Raw genomic sequence first — 19,385 nt, forward strand, 5'->3', positions numbered from 1 at the left:
CTTAGGTAAGGCTGCTGCCAAGAGGGGCCACCTTGCCTCCTGTCCCAGACTTTCACAGCCCACCTTCTTTCGTCCTGCGTCAGGGGCAACACGGGCTGCGCCCCTGCCCCCAGCTCCCCATCTTCCTGCCTGACCAAGATGCACGACCTTTTGCGCACACTCTCTCCTTCCTCTGCCTCCCGGAGAGGAAGAGGCCTCGTCTCATTTTCTTGAGAGTCCTTCTTCAGAGTCTCGGGATGTCTTCCCTGCTGCCACCTAGTCTTCTGGGCACCCTCCATCCGCCCCCTCTCCCTGCACCCCTGCCCACTTCCCCTCCTCCAGTTCTGCACAAGGAACAGTGTGACACCGCTCGGGAGGGTGGGGACCCGAGAGGCCCTCTGCCCCTGCATCTCTGGAAGTGACAAGGCAGAAAGTGTCCCTGTTGTTGCTCAAAAGTGGAGAGGGGAGGGAAGAGGTCAGGGGTAGCCCCTAAGCTTATACTGCGCGCAGAGACAGGTTCAGGGCTCCCGTCCCCAGCCCCCCAGCACCCATCCTCTCCCATCCTGACATGTGAGAAGGCCTCTGTGGTTCAGAGCCGCAGCCGCCGGGGGGTGTTGGTGGGGAGAGAGGCAGGAAGAAACATCTCGTGCCCTGAAATGAGCGCCCCCCTCCTAGGATTTCAGTCACCATCTTTGTGCTGATGGTGAAGAAGCACTTGCTTCCTCCCAGGGCCCCCCTCTCTTCTCTCCCGTGCTGCGGCTGGAGCAATACAGGTGGGGAGAGTGGCTCCTGGCCTGCTCAGTCCAAGAAGCCAAACCGTTCACATGTCCTGGCTTCCCAGGAACCGAATGAGGGAACATCCAACATCCAGCACTGGGGCCAAGATGACTACGACATCTACTGTGGGCCACCATTCTGGGGCGGGGACTAGTCTCCTGGCCTTGGGGAAGGGCAGATACCCTTGAGGTAGGGCGGGGCGCTCCCCTGCCCCTCACCGCACCCACTCTGAACCCCACGGCCCACGGCCACAGCAAGGACGTTGGAACTCTGCCATGCAGCCCCTTTGAGACCCCTTCTTCTGTCAGGCACCAAGGGGTAGCTGAAGACTTGTTCTCAAGCTCCTGACCGTGCTCCCATGGGCTCACCAAGGGCCTCCACCTGCTTGTCTTTGGACGTGGAGTACAGCGTTCTTGTGAAGCTCTCTTTCTTCAACTTTCAGTCCCTTCGTTCAGCCTGTCCACAGCCAGATGACCAGCACTTGTGGGGCAGGCAGTACCCAGCGCTGTGCAGTGTAGGGGTATGGGTGGCGGGGAGAGGGCTTGACTCCACTGCGGCCGTCGGGGCCTGTGTGCTCTGTGTGAGGGTGTGGGTCTCCCCCTGGGGCTCCTGTGTGGAGCGTCCCTCCCTTCTCCTCTGGGGGAGGCCGGCATAGACCAGCGCCCCAGGGGAGAGAACCCCCCCCCCCGCCCCCGCACTCCCTTCCTCCTAAGCTGTGGTTCTACCAGCAACCATTAGGGGTCACTGTTGCTTCAGCCACCAGGGACAGGCAGGGTCAAGGCAGGCGTCCAGCGGGACTGGGGGTCCTTGCCGCCCACCCTGACCCTGGCAGGGCAGGGCACAGGCGTTGTAATCGCTATCGCAGAAACGGTGTCACACCGACTCTCCCCAGGCTCCGCGTGTGTGGCAGTGCGTGGCAGCATGGGAGCCACGGCCCCAGGGCTGGACGCAGGCGACGCTGGTGCAGAATGCGGAGCCGTGCCCAGCCCCTTCTGCCGCCATCCTCCCCATCAAGGTTCTAAGTCCTTTATCTGCAGCTCTTCCCCTCAAATGCCGTGGCGGCCTTGGCAGAAGAGCCTGGAAACGGACTCCTCGGTGCTCCGGCTCTCCGGCAGCGTGCCTCCGGGGCATCTGCTCATCCAAGGGAGCCAGACACACAGACTCTGCTCTGACGCGTCCCAGCCTGGCTGGGGGGTCCAGAGCGGATGGTCATCGGGGCCCCTCCCCCACTCCTGTCCGCCCACATCGTCTGTCCTATGATGCGCCGGCTGGGAAACTCGAGGGGCCACCCAGAGATGAGGGTGGGGGCCGGGGCAAAGCTTTTCGATGTAAAGCTTCCCTGCCGGGACGACTGCCCGAGCAGCAGGTGAGCAGCAGGTAACAGCGGGCTTGTCCCGCTCCACCACCTTGGCGACCCTGGCTGTTCAGGTCCTCCAGGAGGTGCTGTCTGACAGCCGTGTGCTTATCCTGTAAACCCGCCTCAGGGTCACGCGTCAAGTCCCCAGGGAGGAGGGAGGAAGTTCAGTCCCTGTTAACACCATGTAGATGGAGAGATAATGGGCTGCCCGGGACCAGGGCACAAACAGACCTGAGCATTTATTGTGTCTTCTCAGCCTTCCCCTGAGAGGCAGGGGTGGGGGCAGGAGCGAGGGCAGGGAGGAGGCAAAGCTCTTACAGCCTTAATCATCCATGGGCAGGCGGGAGGTCGAGGGGAAGGGCCTGGGAGAAGGGGTGAATCTGCACCAAGGGATGCCCCTGGGGACGAGGGAGGAGGAGCACCACACTTGGGGTTCCTGAGCATGGCAAAGGAGAGGAAGGGGTGAGGCGGGCCGCGGGGCCGGGCTGGGACCGTGTTCACCCTGGTGTCTGGGTTCTCCCCCACCACCTGATGCATGGGGCGGGGTGGGGGGGTGCGCTGAGACACCGTGCTAAGGGCAGTGCTGTGGACCCCCATCCCCAGCATCCCAGACATGGGCAGACAGGCTTCTAGGCCTGACGCAGGGTGCTCTTCTGTTTTGAGTGCGTTGATGGCCCCACATGTCCACAGGAGACCCAAAGCTGAGGATGGGGTTCTCTGGACCCCGCCTTCCGGGTGGGTGAGCCCCTCTTCCCAGTCTGAGTAGGGCCCCCACTCTGAGAGCCTGGACCTCTCGTCCAGTCTTCCTGCTGTGACTTTGCTCACTTTCTCGTGGAGAACTCAGACTCCTGAGAAAATCTTCCTTACAGCGAGTCCACTGTGACCCCCCCCACCCCATCTTTCCTCTCCTGCTCCCTGGACCAGCCTGGGCCACCCCCTGGCCTTTCTGAGCATGGGATGGGGTGTGAACGTCTGCACACTTCACGGCCACAAAAGTCAGGACCCCTCCTCTTTGCCAGTCATGCAGGGAATAGGGTGCCCCTCAGTGCCCTGGACCCCCATTTTGGGGGCTGCAGTCTGAGGAAGCCCCTTCTGGGGTGGGTAGGGAGTCGGGTTTGGCATCAGGCAGCAGGGCCCCCTGGTTCCCCCGGCACTCTAGGCTATAATAGAAGGAAAAGAGGCGGAAAGAGGGCCGCAGCTCCCCCCGAATGCTGTCCAGGATGTGGGTGAAGGTGGGGCGCAGGCGCGGGTTCTGCTGCCAGCAGCGGCTCATCAGCTCCTGCCTGGTGGGGTGGGGGCAGCGTGAGAGGCCAGCTCATGGGGGATCGTGGGGCTACATCTGGGAGGGCCACAGGGGAGTAAGCAGGGTTGTAGGCCAGGTGGACATGTGAGCATCAGGGGAGGCGGGCCGGAATCGTGGGGGCAGGGCAGGGTAGAGAGAGCAGGGGTGGGGAAGGGGTGGGGTGACTTACAGCTGAAGGGGACAGCTCTCCAGCTCCTCCAGGACCCCACCATCCATGACAAACTTGAGCACCTGCTCGTTGGATAAGCCCTGGTAGGGCTGTTCGGCCAGGGTCACGATCTCCCAGAGCACCACACCGAAGGACCTGGAGGACACGCAGAAGAGCCTGAGCCCAGCACCGTGCCTGCTGCTCAGCGCACCTGGGCCTCTCCCCGGACCCCACCTCCACATCCCCCGAGCCCTCTGCTCCAGCCGGGACCCACCAGACATCCGAGTGCGTGGTGAAGATTCCATCTTTGAGGGACTCGGGGGCCATCCAGCGCACGGGCAGCAGCCCCTTCCCGCCCTTGCGGTAATAGTCTGTCTCATAAACGTCTCGAGTCATCCCGAAGTCTGGAACGTGAGGGTGGACAGGTATGGGGGCAGCAGAACCACACGCCAGCCCCCGCCCCAGCGATACCTCTCCCGGCCTTCTCTCCCTTCACAGACTCCAAGAATTCTGGAACGGAACGTGAGGGCTCAAAAAACCTCAGAGATCATCCCATCCCAGCCCCTCTGGCCTCAGACGGGGAATCTGAGGTGGGAGGAGCTGTCAGGGACTGAGCTGTCAGTGGGGCCTGAGTCTCCTAGCCTAGCTTGGGGAGAGTCCCTCTACTCCTCAGGCTGCCCCCCCACCGGGCGCCCACTGTACCCCCGATCTTGACGGTGAAGTCCTGGGACACCATGCAGTTCCGGGCCGCCAGATCTCGGTGCACAAACTTGTTGGCGGCCAGGTAGGCCATGCCATCTGCGATCTCACCAGCCATCTGGATCATGTCTCCCAGCGCAGGCCGTGGGAGCCCCGGGTTGTTCTAGAGCCAAGAGAGGGGGCTGGTGAAGAAGCAACCTAGAGGTTGGACTCCTGCCAAGGACTCCCCCCCACAACTGGGCCCAAGTCTTCTCTAACTCCCCAGTCCTTGGCCCGGGGTCTTCCTGGTCTCCACCTCTGCCTCAGGCCGCAGGGATCGAAGATGGCTCTTGAGGTCCCCACGGGTCATTAACTCCATGATGACCAAAGTTGGCTGGCCCTGAGACACCACACCCAGGAGACGTACCTGGGATGGACAAAGAGCCTGGTTGCAGGTCTACCCTTGACCCACCTGGCCAAAATATTGATCTGCTGTGACCACAACCTGACCCTGACACCAACCTGACCCTAGACCCAACCGTGACCACAACCCTAATCCCAATCTAACAATGACCCTGACCTAACCCATGATCTTGATCATAACTATCATCCTAATCATCACGATTCACCCAGTTCTGACCTTAATCCCAGTGATGACCCTAATAATGGTCTGGACACTCAGTACTGACCCCCATCGGTGACTGATCTCAGCCCCAGCCATGATTCTACCATGGCCCCACCATGACCCAGTTTTGACTCTAACTCTAACCATGACTTTTACCTCAGTCCCAGCCTTGACCTTGATGGTGCCCTGACCTCATCCTTGATCCCATCCTTCTTATCTATGACTTTCACCGTAATTATGACCCTACCCTGGCAACGTCCCTGATCCCCCCTTACCACGTGGTGACACTTGAATGCCTTCATAACAGAAGCTTCCTTGAGGAACTCAATGCGTTCTCGTGGGCTGGCCAGCTCATTCACGGTCTTCAGGGCCACGGGTGTGGACTCCTCTCCAGCCTCTAGTCCTTGTGCCAGTCCCTCGTATACCATCCCGAAGGAGCCCTGGCCCAGTTCCCGGATTATGGAGATCTGCTCCCGAGGCACCTCCCACTCATCAGGGACGTACACTGAGAGGAGGTGGGGGTCACGAGGCAAGAACACTGCTCTCGGCCACGCCCCCACCCGCCTCTCTCCTCTTCAGAAGGGCTCTGGTCCCAAGGCTGCCTTCTCTAAGAACACCTCCTCGAGCGTACCTCTCCTTTCCTCCTGTCTCCCTTTCCCACGCACTTGGCCACCCTCTCCCAGACCTACTATCAGAGGCGCTGAAGTACTCCGGGTTCACAGAAGCATACAGGGTGCTGTTTCTGCAATGGGAGGTGAGGGGGTTAGGCTGGAAGGGTCCTCAGGAAGGAAGGAGCAATGTCAGAGGAAAAGGAGGAGGGAAGTTACTGACCACATTCCCTCCCATCCCTGATCAAGGTGTCCCTGGGGAGCCCTACACACTTTCCAAGCTGGCCTTGGTCCTAGTCCTGGGATCTGGGCTCTGACAGGCTGGGAATAGGGAGGACAGGTGGAGGGTAGCTCCTGCCTCCTCAGGTAGTCCTCAGAAGCCAGCTAGTCGAAATCCTGTCCCCATTTCCCTCTTGCGTTCAGCCCTAGGGGCATCTGGCATCAACTATCGCAGGGCACACGGTGAGGTCTCCTGTCTCTTCCCCTGCTTTACTGGCTGAGAACGTGGTGACCAACCGTCCCAGTGCGCCCAGACTGGGGAGTCCCAGAAGGCAAGACTTTCACTGGAAAGGTCAGGGAGAGTTGGTCCCCCAGACTGAAAGGTGTGTCTCCTCCATGCTGCCCTCGGGGGTTGAGTTATTGTTTCTAAGGAACGTGCTCGTGCTGTCTCACAAACCGCCCTCCAGTGGCACTGACCTTGGAGGAGGGCTCAGAGGGAGAAGGGAGATGGGAACCCGTAGGACTCGGCATTGTCACCTCTTCCTGCCGTAGAAGAAACCCAGGGCAGCAAGGATGATGAGCAGCATGAGTCCCACGGGGGTGACGGTGAGAAGGACGTGCAGCCCCCCGGAGTCTTCCTCCTCTGGTGGCCAGAGGGCAGCGGATGGTAGGATCAAAGATGGAGAAGTCAGAGGTTAGAGGACACTTCTGTTTTCACATGGGAAGTGAGAACAGGGGGAGGAACGGGGTGGAGTGGCCACCACGTTCCCGTGGTTTCCACCACAGGGACGTGGCTGGGGACCCAGGTGGGGCTGTGGGGGGTGCAGGTCTGGGACAGAGGCCGTGTCTACCTGGGCCGGGGACGTAGAAAGCGATGCTTTCTGTCCAGGAGCCATTGCCAGCCAGCGAGGTTGCCCGAACTCTGGCGGAGTAGTTTCCAGGGGGTAACAGGGCCAGCTGGACACCCCCAAACTTGGCATAACGTAGGCGGGACACACACAGCACTGTGGCCTCCTGAGGGCAAGATGGAACAGCTGGCTGGGAAGAGGACAGAGGCACTATTTGGATCCAGGTTTGGGGGTCCCGGGGTACCTACCTCTCCCAAGCGGCGGTACTTGATTTCATACTTGAGGATGAGGCCGTTGGGGTCCGGGGGCTCCAGCCAGCGCAGGAGGACGCTGCTTTTGCTGGCTGCTTCCCAGGCCACCTTCCCTGGGATGCCATCGGCTTCTCCTGCGGGAGAGGGCACCAGGCAGCCCAGCCCCAGTATTTCCTCTCAACTTCACCTTCAGGCACAAGGGGCTAAACTCCGAGGGTCCAGGGGGCTCGGGGGTTATGGGGACTGGGGGGGCAGTGAGCAGAGCGAGACCCTGGAGGTATGAGGAGGTCGAACTCGCTAGTTGGAGCACGAATGGGTAGAGTCCTCGGGGTCGGTGGCGGGGACGGGAGGGGGGCGTCACGTACTGTGGGGCATGGTCCGCGCGAAGACGAAGGTGGCAGCGCTGCAGCCCACGGTGTGCGCCGCGTGGTTGCAGGCGTGGATGTCGATCCGGTATTCCGTGAAGTGGCGCAGGCCACTCAACACTGCGCGCTCCCGGGGCACTTTGTCCTCCTGGATCTCGAAATCCGAGTTGTTTCCCCCAAGCCGGAGGGCCCCGGCGGACCGGCGGTGCCTCCCCGAGTCTCTGGGGAGTGCGCGAGTCAGAGCCGCGGCCGCGCCCCAGAAACCCCCCCCCCCCAGTCCCGCCCGGCTCACCTTTGAGGGCTCTTATGGATGGACGTCACCTTCCAGGGGGATCTGGGGAGACCCGGGAGGGCCGGGTCAGGCCCCGCCCACACCCCCGCCCTGCGAGACCCGCTCCTCCCCGGCCTCGCCCACCAGGCCCGCCCCGCCCCCGGGTCTGGCCGCACTTGGGGATGGTGATGGCGTTGTGCAGGAAGTTTTCGAACTTCTTCTGAAACGAGGCCTCTTGCGCCTCCAGCGGCGGCAGGACCTGCCCGGAAGGGGTGTGCTGGCAAGGGCAGCAGCCAGGCTCCATCTCGGTCTCCAGTTCCCCGTCTTCGCGGTCGAAGCGGGGGTCGCTGTTGCTGGTGGGCAGCCTCAAGCCTGGCGCGGCGCCGGGGGAAAGACGCGGTCAGACGGACAGCGCCCCGGCCCCGCCGCCCCGACCCTCCGGCCTGCGCCGCTGCCCTGCGCACCGCGGTGGCAGTAGTCGTTGAGATAGAGGTCGCCGTCCTCCGCCAGACGCTGCCACAGCACCAGGTAGTAGGTGATGTTTCCGTTGCGCTGAGTCGGTGGCTTCCAGCGCACCAGCAGGTGGGACGAGGAATTGGACGTGGAGATGACGTCCTGGGGCACCGTGGGCGCTGGGGACCGAAGCAGGGTACGACTGAGGCGCCGCGGATCCCCCTTTCTAGTACTGTCTGGTAATGGCCCCTCTCTGGGGTCCAAGCCCCTCGTATTTTCCCAAGGAATCCGTGACCCTCAACCCGCGCTTCCTGGAACTCAGAATCCTGGCCTTCCCATGTCCGCCGGAGGCCCTTGAGTTGGCTCAAGTATTCCCCCTGCACCCTCCGACCCGCAGCCTCCCTAGGACCCTAGGCCAATGAATGCCCCCTGTTCTTTCTAGGTCTCAAACATCTGGCTTCCCAGTCTCTAGGGGTCTGGTGTTCGGCGACCCAGCTTCTCTATTTCGGGTGCCTGCGTTCTCTCATTCCCATTAGGACTCAGACATCTAGCTCCCACCCCCTTCGACGTCTTCAGCCTACCCGCAGGCAGGGTTCGGAGGTAGACGATGGGGCTCTGGGCTCCTTGGTGGGGGCTGTCCTCAGCAGTGGTCAGTGTGATGGCCCGCACAAACACTGCATACTGTGTCCAGGGCTTGAGGGGCGCTAGAGTCACCCCGGGTTCTTGGGTGCGGCTTAAGGGCAGCTCCACATCCAGGAGGTTCCAGCTCTGGGTCCCACAGGCATCGGGACCTATGTGCTCTGTGGCATTCTGGAATGGGCTGGACATCCCATCCCTAGAGCTGAGTGAGGGGCACCTCGGCCCCACCCCTGTTTCTAGCACCCCCCTCCTCTCTGAACCCCTCTAAGACGGTCATTGTCATTCTTCTTCCAGTATGCATGAAGGAATCCTGCTCTTTGGGGGCACTCACTGAGTGGGTCTGCTCAGGGCTGGGATTGAGCCGGCATAGCCACAGCCACGCTGCGAGGCAGTGATGCTAGGGGAGCTTCCTGAAGGACCCCTGAGGTTCTCTACTTTCTGAGCCCAGAGGCCGCTGGGTACAGTTGTGTGGACTGTGAACTGCACAAGCCAGGCAGGGGGTGCTGTGCACACTGCCAGCCCATGTTAGTGCTCCTCAAAGTGTGGTCCGTGGACCAGGATTCCCTGGGAGCTTGTTAGAAATGCAGATTCATGGGCCCTCCCCAAGACTAACTGAATCGGAACTTGTGGGGATGGGGCCCAGGAATCTGTATTTCGCAAACTCTCCAGCTTCCCATTCTGGAGACTTTCACCTACCACTGAGGCCCCGGAGAGCCTTGGCCCTTTGAGCCGGCCTCCCACCATTGACTTCCCCTCCTTCCTCCCAGGCCAGGCCCTGTGCTAGCCGGAAACTAAGACCTGTCCATTTTAATTCACAGGAGTGCTTCCAGGCCAGGTGCCCCCCCCCCCCGTCTTCTGTGTACTGTAGAGGGGAGTACTCCCCATGGCTGCCCTCCCAGCCTGCCATCCCGAACCCACCACTCTCCTCTAAGAATTTTAGTTTTGATCCCTAGCCATGCTTTTGGAGAAATCCTTCCTGTGGTCTAACCACTACCCCTCCTGCTATGGTCAGTACACTCTCTCCAAAGACGAGAGCAGCCCGTCCTTGGCTGTCCCTGCTCCCTCCCCTCCTCAGGCTTTAATGAAATGCTGGCAGAGCTACGCATAATACCGGCCAAATGAGTGGGTACTCCCCAAACCGCTGCTGGGGCAGGAGCATGCGGTCAGTCCAGAACATTAGCATAGAGAATTGAAGTTTAATTATCCAAGCCTTCCCAGCGGGGCGCCTCTCCTGGTCTCTCAGAAGTCCTGACTGTCCTCTCCACTTCACTGGGGAGGTGAAACTGAGGCACGGAGGGGTGAGTAAAGTGAGGGAGAGCCAGACGTGGGCCCTAAAGGGAGTGAGACTTGGGGGTCCTGGCTTCTTGATTCTCGGTAGCCCCGCGGTGCTCTGCCCTCACCCGTCACCCCTCCCCCGACTGCGTCTGTGAACAGTTCGGCCCGGTCCGGTTCTGACCCCGCCCCCGGGCTCTGGCCCCGCCCCCGATCCTAACCCCGCCCCTCGGGGCTCTGGCCCCGCCCCGGCCCACTCTGGCCCCGCCCCCGGCACTCACGACTCCTTGTAGTACACGATGAAGCTGAGCAGGTCCCGAGCCTCCAGCGGCTCGTAGCGCTCCCAGCGCAGCAAGATGCTGTCGGCCTGCGTCACGTTGGACACGAAGCGCAGGGTGCGAGTCTGACCTGGGCGGGGCGAGGGGCCAGGGGCCGACACCTGCCGTCAGCCGCGTTCGTCTCCACCCGAGTCGCCTACTTCCGAGCCCCCACCCTGACCCCGCCGATGCCCCCACAACGTGGCCTCCGGAGAGAACCTATCGTGTTGTCCGCGTCAAACGCCCCCCCGCCCCCGCCCGGGTGCTTGGCTGTATGTTTCAGTACGCGTGCGCATGTCTGGGGCTTCTAGGGGTCCTGTCGCTCTGGGGTTGCGGTGTCGGGGCTCACAGGCGGCGCGGTCTCCGTTGGTGCGGGGGTTGATCTCAGCCTTGTTTTGCCGTCCCCGCGTGCCGGTCACCTCCTCCAGGCGGTAGATGTGCTCCAAGCAGAGGCGAGGGTTGAAGGCGAAGTATATCTTGCCCACGGGAATGGTGAGCCCCGCAGCCACCCAGGACCCCAGCTGCTGCAGGTTCTGGTTGTCCAACACATACAGAGTGTAGTTCCTGGGGACGCCAAGAGACCTTGCGCTGCAGGGGAGGTGGGGGCAAGGGGTGGGGAACCGGGGCGCCTCATGGGCCCCTCCTGGAGGGGCTGTGCTGGGGGCACAGGGAAGGAAGGCCACTCAGCCTGGGGCTATGCCTCTCCAGCTGGAGTGTGGGTACCCCTGGGGTCCGTGGCAGTTTGGGGAGACATGAGATACCACTCAGCTGGATGATAATTTAATACATTCTCTGGGGGCGACTGGGGGGCTCAGTGGGTTCAGTGCCTTCTTGATTTTGGCTCCAGGTCATGATGTCAAGGTCATGATCTCAGGCTGGTGAGAACAAAACCCCTCTCAGGCTCTACTCCGTGCGAAGCCTGCTAAAGATTCTCCCTCCCTCTGCCCCCCCACCGTCCCGCTCACGTGCGCACAGCGCTCTCTCTTTCTCTTGAAAATAAATAAATAAAATAAAATAAAACATTCTCTGTATTTTGAAAAATCCTAGCTATGTTACAGGTAGGTCTTGACTAGTAGGTGGCAGGGATGGGTTTCAAACCCAGGCGGTCTTGCTCTGCAGTTGAGAGCATCGGGGAGCAATGGTAGCCAGCCTACGTGGAGTCAGACGTCACTGTAACTTACATAGTGCATACTGTGTTCCAGGCACTGTTCTAAGTGCTTACACAGAACAACGTAAGTAATATTCACAACAGCCCAAAGAAATTAGTGCTATATTAACCCCATTTTGCAGATGAGAAAACTGAGGACTAGAGAAGTTAAGTAACCTACCCAGTGTCACACAGATAGTATGCAGCAGAGCTGGTTCCAGAGCCCATGCTCTTTCCCCCTGTTTGGGGAGTGTTAGGGAGGACATGTGATAGAGGGAGCTGGTCAGAAGCTGTTTCTGACCCCTTACCCATCCACCATGGCGTCCCCCCGGATTAGTTTGAGGTTCTTGAAAAAGCCCAGGGACACGAGGGCAAAGGAGTGCTTGATTTTGAGGAAGCCGGTGATGGTCTCTATCAGCCCCAGGCTGTGCTGCAGTTCCAGCTCTAGGTTATCTGGAAATGGGGAGGACAGGGCTGCAGCAGGGTGGGGAAAGTGTATGGCCAGCAGGGGGGTGGGAGGGGAGGTGCTGACGGGGTGCAGGGAGGGGGCCCTTAGGACTGGGACCCAGGGTGATGGAAAGCAGTGCTTTAGCTGGGTCACTGTCAGGGTCATGGCCAGAAGGAGAGGTGTGCCCCGAGGAAGGTACTGACAGCCCTGGCGAAGGTTGACGATGAGGCTCCCCTCCACATGGGTGCAGCCCACCAGGTCCTGTGCCGCCTGGATGGAGTCGATGGTCTTGGTGCCCACCTTGCACTCTTTGGGGCACAGCCCCTCACACTTGTGGCAGAATATGCTAGCAGGGGCAAGGGGAGGGTCTAGAATGAGCCCTGGACCAGTGTGGACCCCTTCACTGATCCGAGAGTGCCCCCACCCCCCTACACTCACCTGCTGCCATTGCGGGTGAAGCCCGGGGGGCACTGGGCCAGGCAGCTGCCCCCGTGGATGCCGAAGGTGGAGGCGCGGCCGGGCACGGAGCGCAGGCTGGCACAGTGCTCTGCCGTGACACAGCGCCAGGACTCATGCTGGTAGGTGCCTGGAGGGCAGGCCCGGTGGCAGGCGCCCTGGAAGTAGAGGTGGCGACAGGCCACGCAGGCCCGGGGGTCTTCTGGCCGGCTGCAGCCCCCCAGGCATTCAGTGTGGCAGCACTCACCCCCAGCTGTGCAGGCCAGCCCATGGGGACAGGGACACACTGTGGACAGAGTGCTGAGTTAGGCCTGCCCCCCTCCCTCATCCTGGCGCCACCCCTTCCCCCTGGGAATAACACTCTTAGACAGCATCCAAATTCCTCCAATTCAGATGACAATGGTTGCTGGCTCACTTGTCCCCAGATGGGGCTCTTGAGAACCAGGACCGTGGCTCCTCTCTGTGGCTTCCCATCACCCACGGCGCCTGGTCAGGGTTCAGAGCTCAGGACAGAACAGTGACCTTGTCCACCAGGTCTGCCTCTCCCCAGCCTGCTGTCCTGTCTGGGCTTGGTGCTCAGATCATCCCTGGGCATGGCGCCAGGGGGAAACTGCCAGCTTCTCCTGGGCAGTGAGGCCTGGGGCCGGTGGGCCTGGGAGTGTGTGCAAGGAAGGGGGCGCCACTGGTCATTGCACCTGCCCATACCTCCACCCTCCAGCAGCTGTGAGTGGGTTTGGGGCTGGGGGCTCCTGGCGTGCGAACTCTGCAGGTGGCAGCCTGCTGTCTGTGGGAGCGGGCGCGTAGTGGGGTCGGCTAGGGCGTGTTGATACTGTACACGAGCGAGGACGTGCGCTGCCGTGTTTACAGCCAACACGGAGGCATGGGGACGTGGGGCCCAGAGGATACAGAAGGGATCTGGTTACTCTTGTGCTCTGATGCTGAGGCTTATGGGCGAGGGAGCCCCAGGTTGGGGACTCCAGATCTGCTCCTAGCCTCTGGAAGGTCTTCCTTTTCTCCTCCGTAACTTCTGCTTCCTCCTCCCATCATCCGCTCCTTGTATCACTTCCCCCCTTTGCTGTGCTCCCTTCTGTTTTCTCTCCATGCACCTTACTTCCTAATGATCGCACCTGTTCTGTCCTTTCTCTTTCCCACCCAGCTCCCTCCCTCTCCCAATACTGCCAGCCCGCCTGACTGACAAGAGGACCTGACTCACAGGACCAGTGAGGGTCAAGGTGAACAGCGCCGCAGTATGTGGACCCACGCCATCCTGGGGCCGCCCAGCCCCGCCCGCCCCTGCCCTCCCTGAGCCCGCCCCCCCCGCTGGTGTTCTGGGTTGGTGCCCACCTCTCTGGCAGTGGCTGGAGGTCCAGCACCTATAGTCGGTGTGCCCACTGAAGGTGGTCCTGGCGCAGGGCTGGCCCGTGGCGCCCAGCACGCCGGGGCACACGTCCGCACACTCCTCACGCAGCTTGTTGCCCACGATGTGGTTGGCGCCAGGCGAGGGCTGCAGCAGGCCCCAGTCGATGGTGGAGAGGTGGCAGAGCTCCTGGTTCTTCTCCACCCGCACGGCCCCGCGCAGCACGGCCCCCAGCGCCGGCAGCCCCACGTCCCGCAGGTGCGGCATCTCGTAGATGACCAGCGCGTAGCCCAGGAAGAGGCGGGCGCCGCGGACCACCGCCAGGTTGGGGAAGAGGTCCCGCAGGCTCTCCAGACCGTAGACGCGGAAGAGTAGCAGGTAGTCAGTGACCTGAGTGAGGCGCGGGAAGCTGATGCCGCGGAAGTCCTCGCCCGTGGCCGTGAACATGAGCAGGATCTGCAGATGGCCCTCCACCACGCTGCAGTTCTCCAGCCGGCGCAGCTCTGCCACCTCGGAGCGGACGTCCAGGCTGGGGCACACTGCGGGCACAGGCGGCCACGGCCGTCAGCTTTGGGGGAGGGGCGCCTCTCTGGGAGTGGGACGTGGCGTGGGAGTAGGGCTCTGCTGTGGCCTCCTCCCTGGGCCTTCGAGGCTCCCGGCAGCGTGAAGGGCCCCCACCAGATGGGCGACGTGGCAAACCTGAGCTCCCCTTCCCTCCCCAGCCTGCCTCCCTTCTCAGGGGACTGCCATTGCATTTCCCTGGTGAGACTCCGAATCTAGAGTCTTCTTTGACTCCTTTCCTCTGATCCCCGCACACCCTGTGGACTCCATCTTTAAATCACAGCACATGAGCCACTCGTCCCCAGCTTCCCTGCTGGCACCATCCCTTCTCCTGGATTACTGGCAGTGGCCTCTCAGATCCTCTCACCACCGCTGCCGCCCTGGTCTCCACCCCTGTTCTGCACTGTAGAGCCAAAGGGAGCTTCTCAAAACAGGCTGGATCCCTCCACAGCTTTAACCCCCCAGCTGACCCCCATCTCACTGATCGAAAGCTCGAGTCCTTACCCCAGCTGTCAAGGCCTCTTCGGCCTCTCTGACCCCATCCCCTTCCCTCTCTTCTTCAGCCACACTGACCTTTTTGCTGTTCCTCCCACAAGCCAGCCAAGCTTCTGTCCTGGGGTCTTTATACCTTCTTCTGTTCCCTCTGGCTAGAACACTGTTCCCTCTAAATCGTCCCTCACCTCCTTTAAGTCTCTGCTCAGATGTTCTCTGCTCAGAGGTCCCCTCCTCAATGAAGCCGTCTCTGACCATTCTTTTAAACCCTCTGTACCCCGCCTTCCTACTTAATTTTTCTCCTTAACTCTTAACACTGGCTAATATATAATTTACTTGTTCTGTTTACTGTAAGATCCAGAAGGGCAGGGATCTGTGTGTAAGTCATTGCTGTATCCTTAGTGCCTGGTATAGTGCCCCACACAAACTCGGGGCTCAGTCACTATCTGATGAACGAATGAATGACTTCATGGCTGAGAGGCAGAGCTTCAAACACCCCACTTCCCTTCCAGGCCTAAGGGGGCTCGATATCTGGTCCCCGCATTGCTTTAGCCTGGGAGGGACGTTCCATGGCTCCCCATTGCCCGAAGTTCAAACTTCAGCTCCTCAGCCTGACGTCGCGGGGTGTTGATACACAGGCCCACAGGAATACCTCCAGCCTCAGAGGGGTTCCTCGGCCTGGTCACATGCTCAGCTCTTATCCCGCAAACCACAGGTCAAGCCCGTCTCCCCTGACCCTCTGACCTGAGTCCATCCCTTCCCCCTCGGGCTGGGCAGCACCTGCCCTAGCACTGCCTTTTCCCGTTTTTGTCTCCCTCTAAGGAGGGGATCTGCTGAGGGTGGGGCCCTTGTTGGTCCTCACCGTGTCCCTCCATGGCGCTCAGTTCAGGGCTGGAGCACCAGGCCCTTGGGGACCATGGTTTGAATCGATGGACATTTGGTTCCCAAGTCCACTCCTCTCCTGGGGACCGGGGTGTGTCTGGCTTCTTCAGACCCAGGCCCCAGGCCCACTTTCCTTTCTCTCCCCGAGGCACTGAGGACCTGTCCCTCGAGTGGGCTGGGTACCTGGCCCACATGCTCTTACTCTGCTCCCGGGGATACCTTGCTTCCGTGGCAGGAGATGCAAGTCTTAATTCTTTAGCTGGCCACTCCAGCCTGCTAGGCTGTCCAGCCTCTGCTCCCTCGGTTCCTGCCTGGCTCTGGACACTCTCCACAGACCCTGGCCCAGCCCCTGCTCCCTGGGGCTTCAGTCACACCTTCTCCCTGCTGTGCTTAGTCACACCTTCTCCCTGCTGTGCTTAAAGGTCCCCGTGTTTGGCTCTGCCCAGTTGCTGTGTGTGTGTGTGTGTGTGTGTGTGAGAGAGAGAGAGAGAGAGAGAGAGAGAGAGAGCACACGCAGGTGCACACGCACACACACACGCACAAAGAGAAAGAGAGAATGAGAAAACACTTCTAGCCCTCCAGGCAAAGGCCAATCAGGGCCTCCAAGGCGCCCACATGCCACTTCCCATCATGCCCCTGCCTCTCTAGGGCTCCCCTGATGGGAGTCATTTGGAAAAACAAATCCACGACCTTCACAGATTAACCCCTGCCTGCCTCCCCTCAGGACATGACCCTGTGCAGAGCTGCACTGGGAACAGGACATCTGGGTCCCCTGTGACCAAACAACCAAATGAAACCCCCCCTCCCCTTGCCTCCGCTCCTCCCAGGGACGTGCTCCCCTCCTGACAACCATGCCCCTGGCTGGCATCCGCTGTTCCCTGTCCTGGAGCAGCAGTGGAGGTGGGGGAGGGGGCGGCGGAGGGGCTATTCCTTGCCTGCACAGCCTTCCTGACTGGCACTCTTCAGGGGACCCCATACCCCAACCCATTTGCAGTTTTCCTCTGTCTCTGATCTGCTCCTGGAAGCCCCTAGTCTGAGGGCATCACAGAACCCCTCAGTGGGCACAGGGCCCTGAACCCCTGAGCTGCCTCAGTCTGGAAGGGGATGGTGGGTTTGGGGAAAGGCACGCTCTTAATCCTTCCCCTTTTGAATCTTGCCCGCTCAGCTTCTGTTCCTCCTCCTCCAGGCTTTCCGCACCCCCACAAGGGCCACCTGGTCTATATGGTCCTCCCGTCCCAAACTCTGCACGTGGGAAGTATCTGGCCTGGAGCACTAGTGAAAGGCAGCCCCCAGCCCAGTGGATGGGCCCTAAGTGTGGGGGCCACGGGACAAGGCCCAGGGGCCGGTGCCCAGAGCCGCAGGCTAGCTTTCCCTCCCAGTCCTCTGAGCCTCAGTTCCTTGTCTGCACAGTGGGGTTCAGTTACCTCATGGTGCCCAGTTCTGAGCTACCCATCCCATCCCTGTACCTGTCAAATTCAGTGGCCCTGGAAACGACCCCTAAGACACTCCCCCTCATGCCCTTCTCTTTCAGGCTTCCTGAGATCAGGGTGTCAAAAGTGGGGGTGGAGGACATCTCTTCATCCCTGTGTTTCAAGGTCCTTCTCACATCCCAGGGAACTGAGAGGAAACCATGCTTCTGTGGGGAGCTAACCGCCCTTGCTGGTGGAAAGTCCTTCTGAGAGCTAACCCCAGTCTTCATGCTGCAGTAGGTAAACACATATGTCTGGCTGGAAGCTCAGTTGTTTGCCCCCCAGCTGGCTGGGGGCTGAGGGAGGGGTGGAGATGGGGCTCCAGGAGACAGTGTTGGGGGACTCACCCTCTAGTGTGTCCAGGCGAAATCCCAAGAAGAGGAGGGTCACGAGCAGGCGTGCTCCCCACCCGCACAGCCTGGGTGCTGCCATTGTGCCAGCCCTGCCTTCTGCCCAGTCCTGGCTTCTGCAGATGGCTCCGGGGAGAAGGGTCTGGTCTGGCAGGCCCTAAGGGACACAGAGAGGCAGACTTCAGGGGGGAGGGAAGAGTAGGGGCCCACCGAGGGGGAATCCCATACGGAGATAGCAGGAGACACAAAGACAGCCACAGGCAGCTGGAGACACACTCAGTCCGAACCCAGAGACAGAGAGATGGGGACAGAGATGCAGACGAGACAAGGAGAGGCCTCCAGAGGGAGAAAGGCGCCCAGGGTGCGGAGCAAAAGGCAGTCCAGGAGGCCTGCCAACCCCCAGCAAGCGGCGAACAGAAGGCGGCGGAGCCCGCCCGGGACAGTGGCGCGGACTCGCCGGGAGAGCGTCCCAGATCCTCTCGGGAGGTCTGAGCTGCAGGAGCTGCAGGTGGCGGCGCGGGGCCGCGCTGTCTCCGGGCTGGTGGGGGCCGCGCCCAGCTCCCGCCCTCCCCGCCCCAGGGCCGAACGGATTGGCTTGTTGGGACCTCCGGCTCCCTCCGCCCTTCCCGCCAAACCAAAATATTTAGCCTGACAACTGAGAGGGGACAGGTCTGTTGGGGAAATAAGGCCAAAATACAGGGGGCTGGTTGTCCGGGAATGGAGCTACCCCATCGCCCCTGCGGACTCACTCACGTGGGTCCGCGCTGCCGGCGGAGGAGGGGGGCCGCGTGGCGGAGTGGGGAGGTGGAAGTTCTGCCCCCTGGAGCCCTGACACCTGCTGGGTGACTTCTAGCAGCCACCACCCGGCGGAGCGAGCTTGCGGAAACCTGGCGGGAACGCGAACCGGGTCCTGAACACGCAAGCCGTTCGCCTCTCCGAGCCCCTCGCCGCCACCCGGGGGCCGCCACCTCCGCTTTCGCGCGAGGCTCCGTCCCAGCCAAGTCTCTCGGCCACAGCCAGGATCCTGTGGGCTCGCCTCTGTCCGGTTGCCTTCCCAAATCAGTCTGTCTGTCCCCGTCTCGGGGCTGGGGGTTTGGCGGAGGGGCAACCGCGCGCCTCTTCTTCTCGGGGCGCTAGCTTCGCGCGCTCCCTGCGGCTCTCCCTGCGCGAGAGTCCCTCCTCCGGGACCCTCCTGCTCGTCCTTACCGCACCCCCCCCCCGCCCCGGACTGAGACTGGCGGGCTCCTGCAGCCGCCGAGGCCCGCGGGGTGGGAGGCGCTGGGGATCCCGGGGCTTTCCGGGTGCGCGGCCTCCGAGGACCGACGGGTCCCCAGCTCCACCCGCGGGCGGCTCCCTTGTCCGAGGAGCTAAGAGAAGATCTATTAATTTCTCCGCGCAGAAATCGATGCTCTTGTCAGTGCGGCGATCGATGCCAGCCCAGCCCGGCGGGGCCCCACCCGGCCTGGGGCCTGGCGCTGGCCGGCCGGGGTCAGGGGCGGTCGCTGGGGCCTGGGGCGCAACTCCGTGGGGGCTGCAGAGCGCGCCCCCCTCCCCGCAGAGCTCACACCTCTGCGCGCGGGCCTCTAGCGCCACCCTGTGGTCTTTCCTGAAAGCGGGCATCTCGGCTTCCTGGGCTCCCTTCTCAGGTTGTTTTGGGGCGACGCCTTCCTTCTGCTGTTTTCTTGCCCCAGGTCCTGCGTTTGGTCCTTTTGGGGTCTCTTCCCCTTTCTTCCTAGGGTTTAGAGAGTGTTTTACCTCATTTACCCCAAGTGACATCGTACACTCCCTCAGGGGCACGCACCGCGAAGAGGGAGATCTGAGGCGGGGGGCTGACTGGGATGACCCCGATGGTAACCTCGCCCCCGCCCTGTCATCTCCCCGCCCCCTAAAGGCAGCTGCTTTAGGCTGGGAGAAATAACGGATCCACTTCCCAGCCACCGCCCCCCACCCCAGAAGACAGCTCTAAGGCGTTCCCTCTGGAGCAGGGGGTTTTGGGGGAGAAGGGGTGCGGGGTCCCCCGAAAGCGGTGGCGGCAGCCTTGGGGCTAAGGACGGGAGCGGTGGGGGTGGAGCCGGAGGGGGCAGGGCGGGGCGGGGCGGGCCGCGGGCCCCGC

General features: G+C 61.7%; 1 protein-coding gene across 2 annotated transcripts; it reads right to left on the minus strand.

Moving 5' to 3' along the window:
- Positions 1 to 545: 545 nt before the first annotated feature.
- Positions 546 to 17,798, minus strand: INSRR (insulin receptor related receptor). 2 transcript variants are annotated; one of them, XM_087855238.1, is made up of 23 exons: positions 17,670 to 17,798; positions 17,270 to 17,429; positions 13,506 to 14,057; positions 12,144 to 12,447; positions 11,909 to 12,051; positions 11,566 to 11,710; positions 10,460 to 10,674; positions 10,075 to 10,201; positions 8,464 to 8,702; positions 7,894 to 8,061; positions 7,606 to 7,801; positions 7,451 to 7,492; positions 7,159 to 7,379; positions 6,791 to 6,927; positions 6,546 to 6,708; positions 6,232 to 6,337; positions 5,557 to 5,609; positions 5,143 to 5,372; positions 4,559 to 4,669; positions 4,267 to 4,426; positions 3,839 to 3,968; positions 3,586 to 3,720; positions 546 to 3,396 (listed from the first exon to the last, which is right to left on the minus strand). In XM_087855238.1, the coding sequence occupies exons 2-23, from the start codon at positions 17,352 to 17,354 to the stop codon at positions 3,156 to 3,158; spliced, it is 3,903 nt and encodes a 1,300-aa protein (XP_087711364.1). In that variant the 5' UTR covers positions 17,355 to 17,429; positions 17,670 to 17,798; the 3' UTR covers positions 546 to 3,155. The 2 variants fall into 2 exon arrangements, with proteins under 2 accessions (XP_087711364.1, XP_087711362.1); XM_087855236.1 differs by lacking the exon at positions 4,559 to 4,669 and having other exon boundaries at positions 17,270 to 17,766.
- Between the last annotated feature and the right edge of the window lie 1,587 nt (positions 17,799 to 19,385).

Source organism: Ursus americanus, chromosome 2 (genome assembly GCF_024610735.1).
Source record: "Ursus americanus isolate L20-20 chromosome 2, mUrsAme1.1.p, whole genome shotgun sequence".
NCBI lineage: Eukaryota > Metazoa > Chordata > Mammalia > Carnivora > Ursidae > Ursus > Ursus americanus.

Bases quoted from the DNA above. Each gene is read 5' to 3' on its own strand.
- INSRR (XM_087855238.1), bottom strand. From the start codon at position 17,354: ATGGCAGCACCCAGGCTGTGCGGGTGGGGAGCACGCCTGCTCGTGACC. The intron at 10,675-11,565 runs GTAAGGGGTCAG...TGGCGTCCCCAG, and splicing joins GGGGACGCCATGGTGGATGG to GAACTACACTCTGTATGTGT. The intron at 6,338-6,545 runs GTAGACACGGCC...TCTGGCCACCAG, and splicing joins TTTCTACGTCCCCGGCCCAG to AGGAGGAAGACTCCGGGGGG.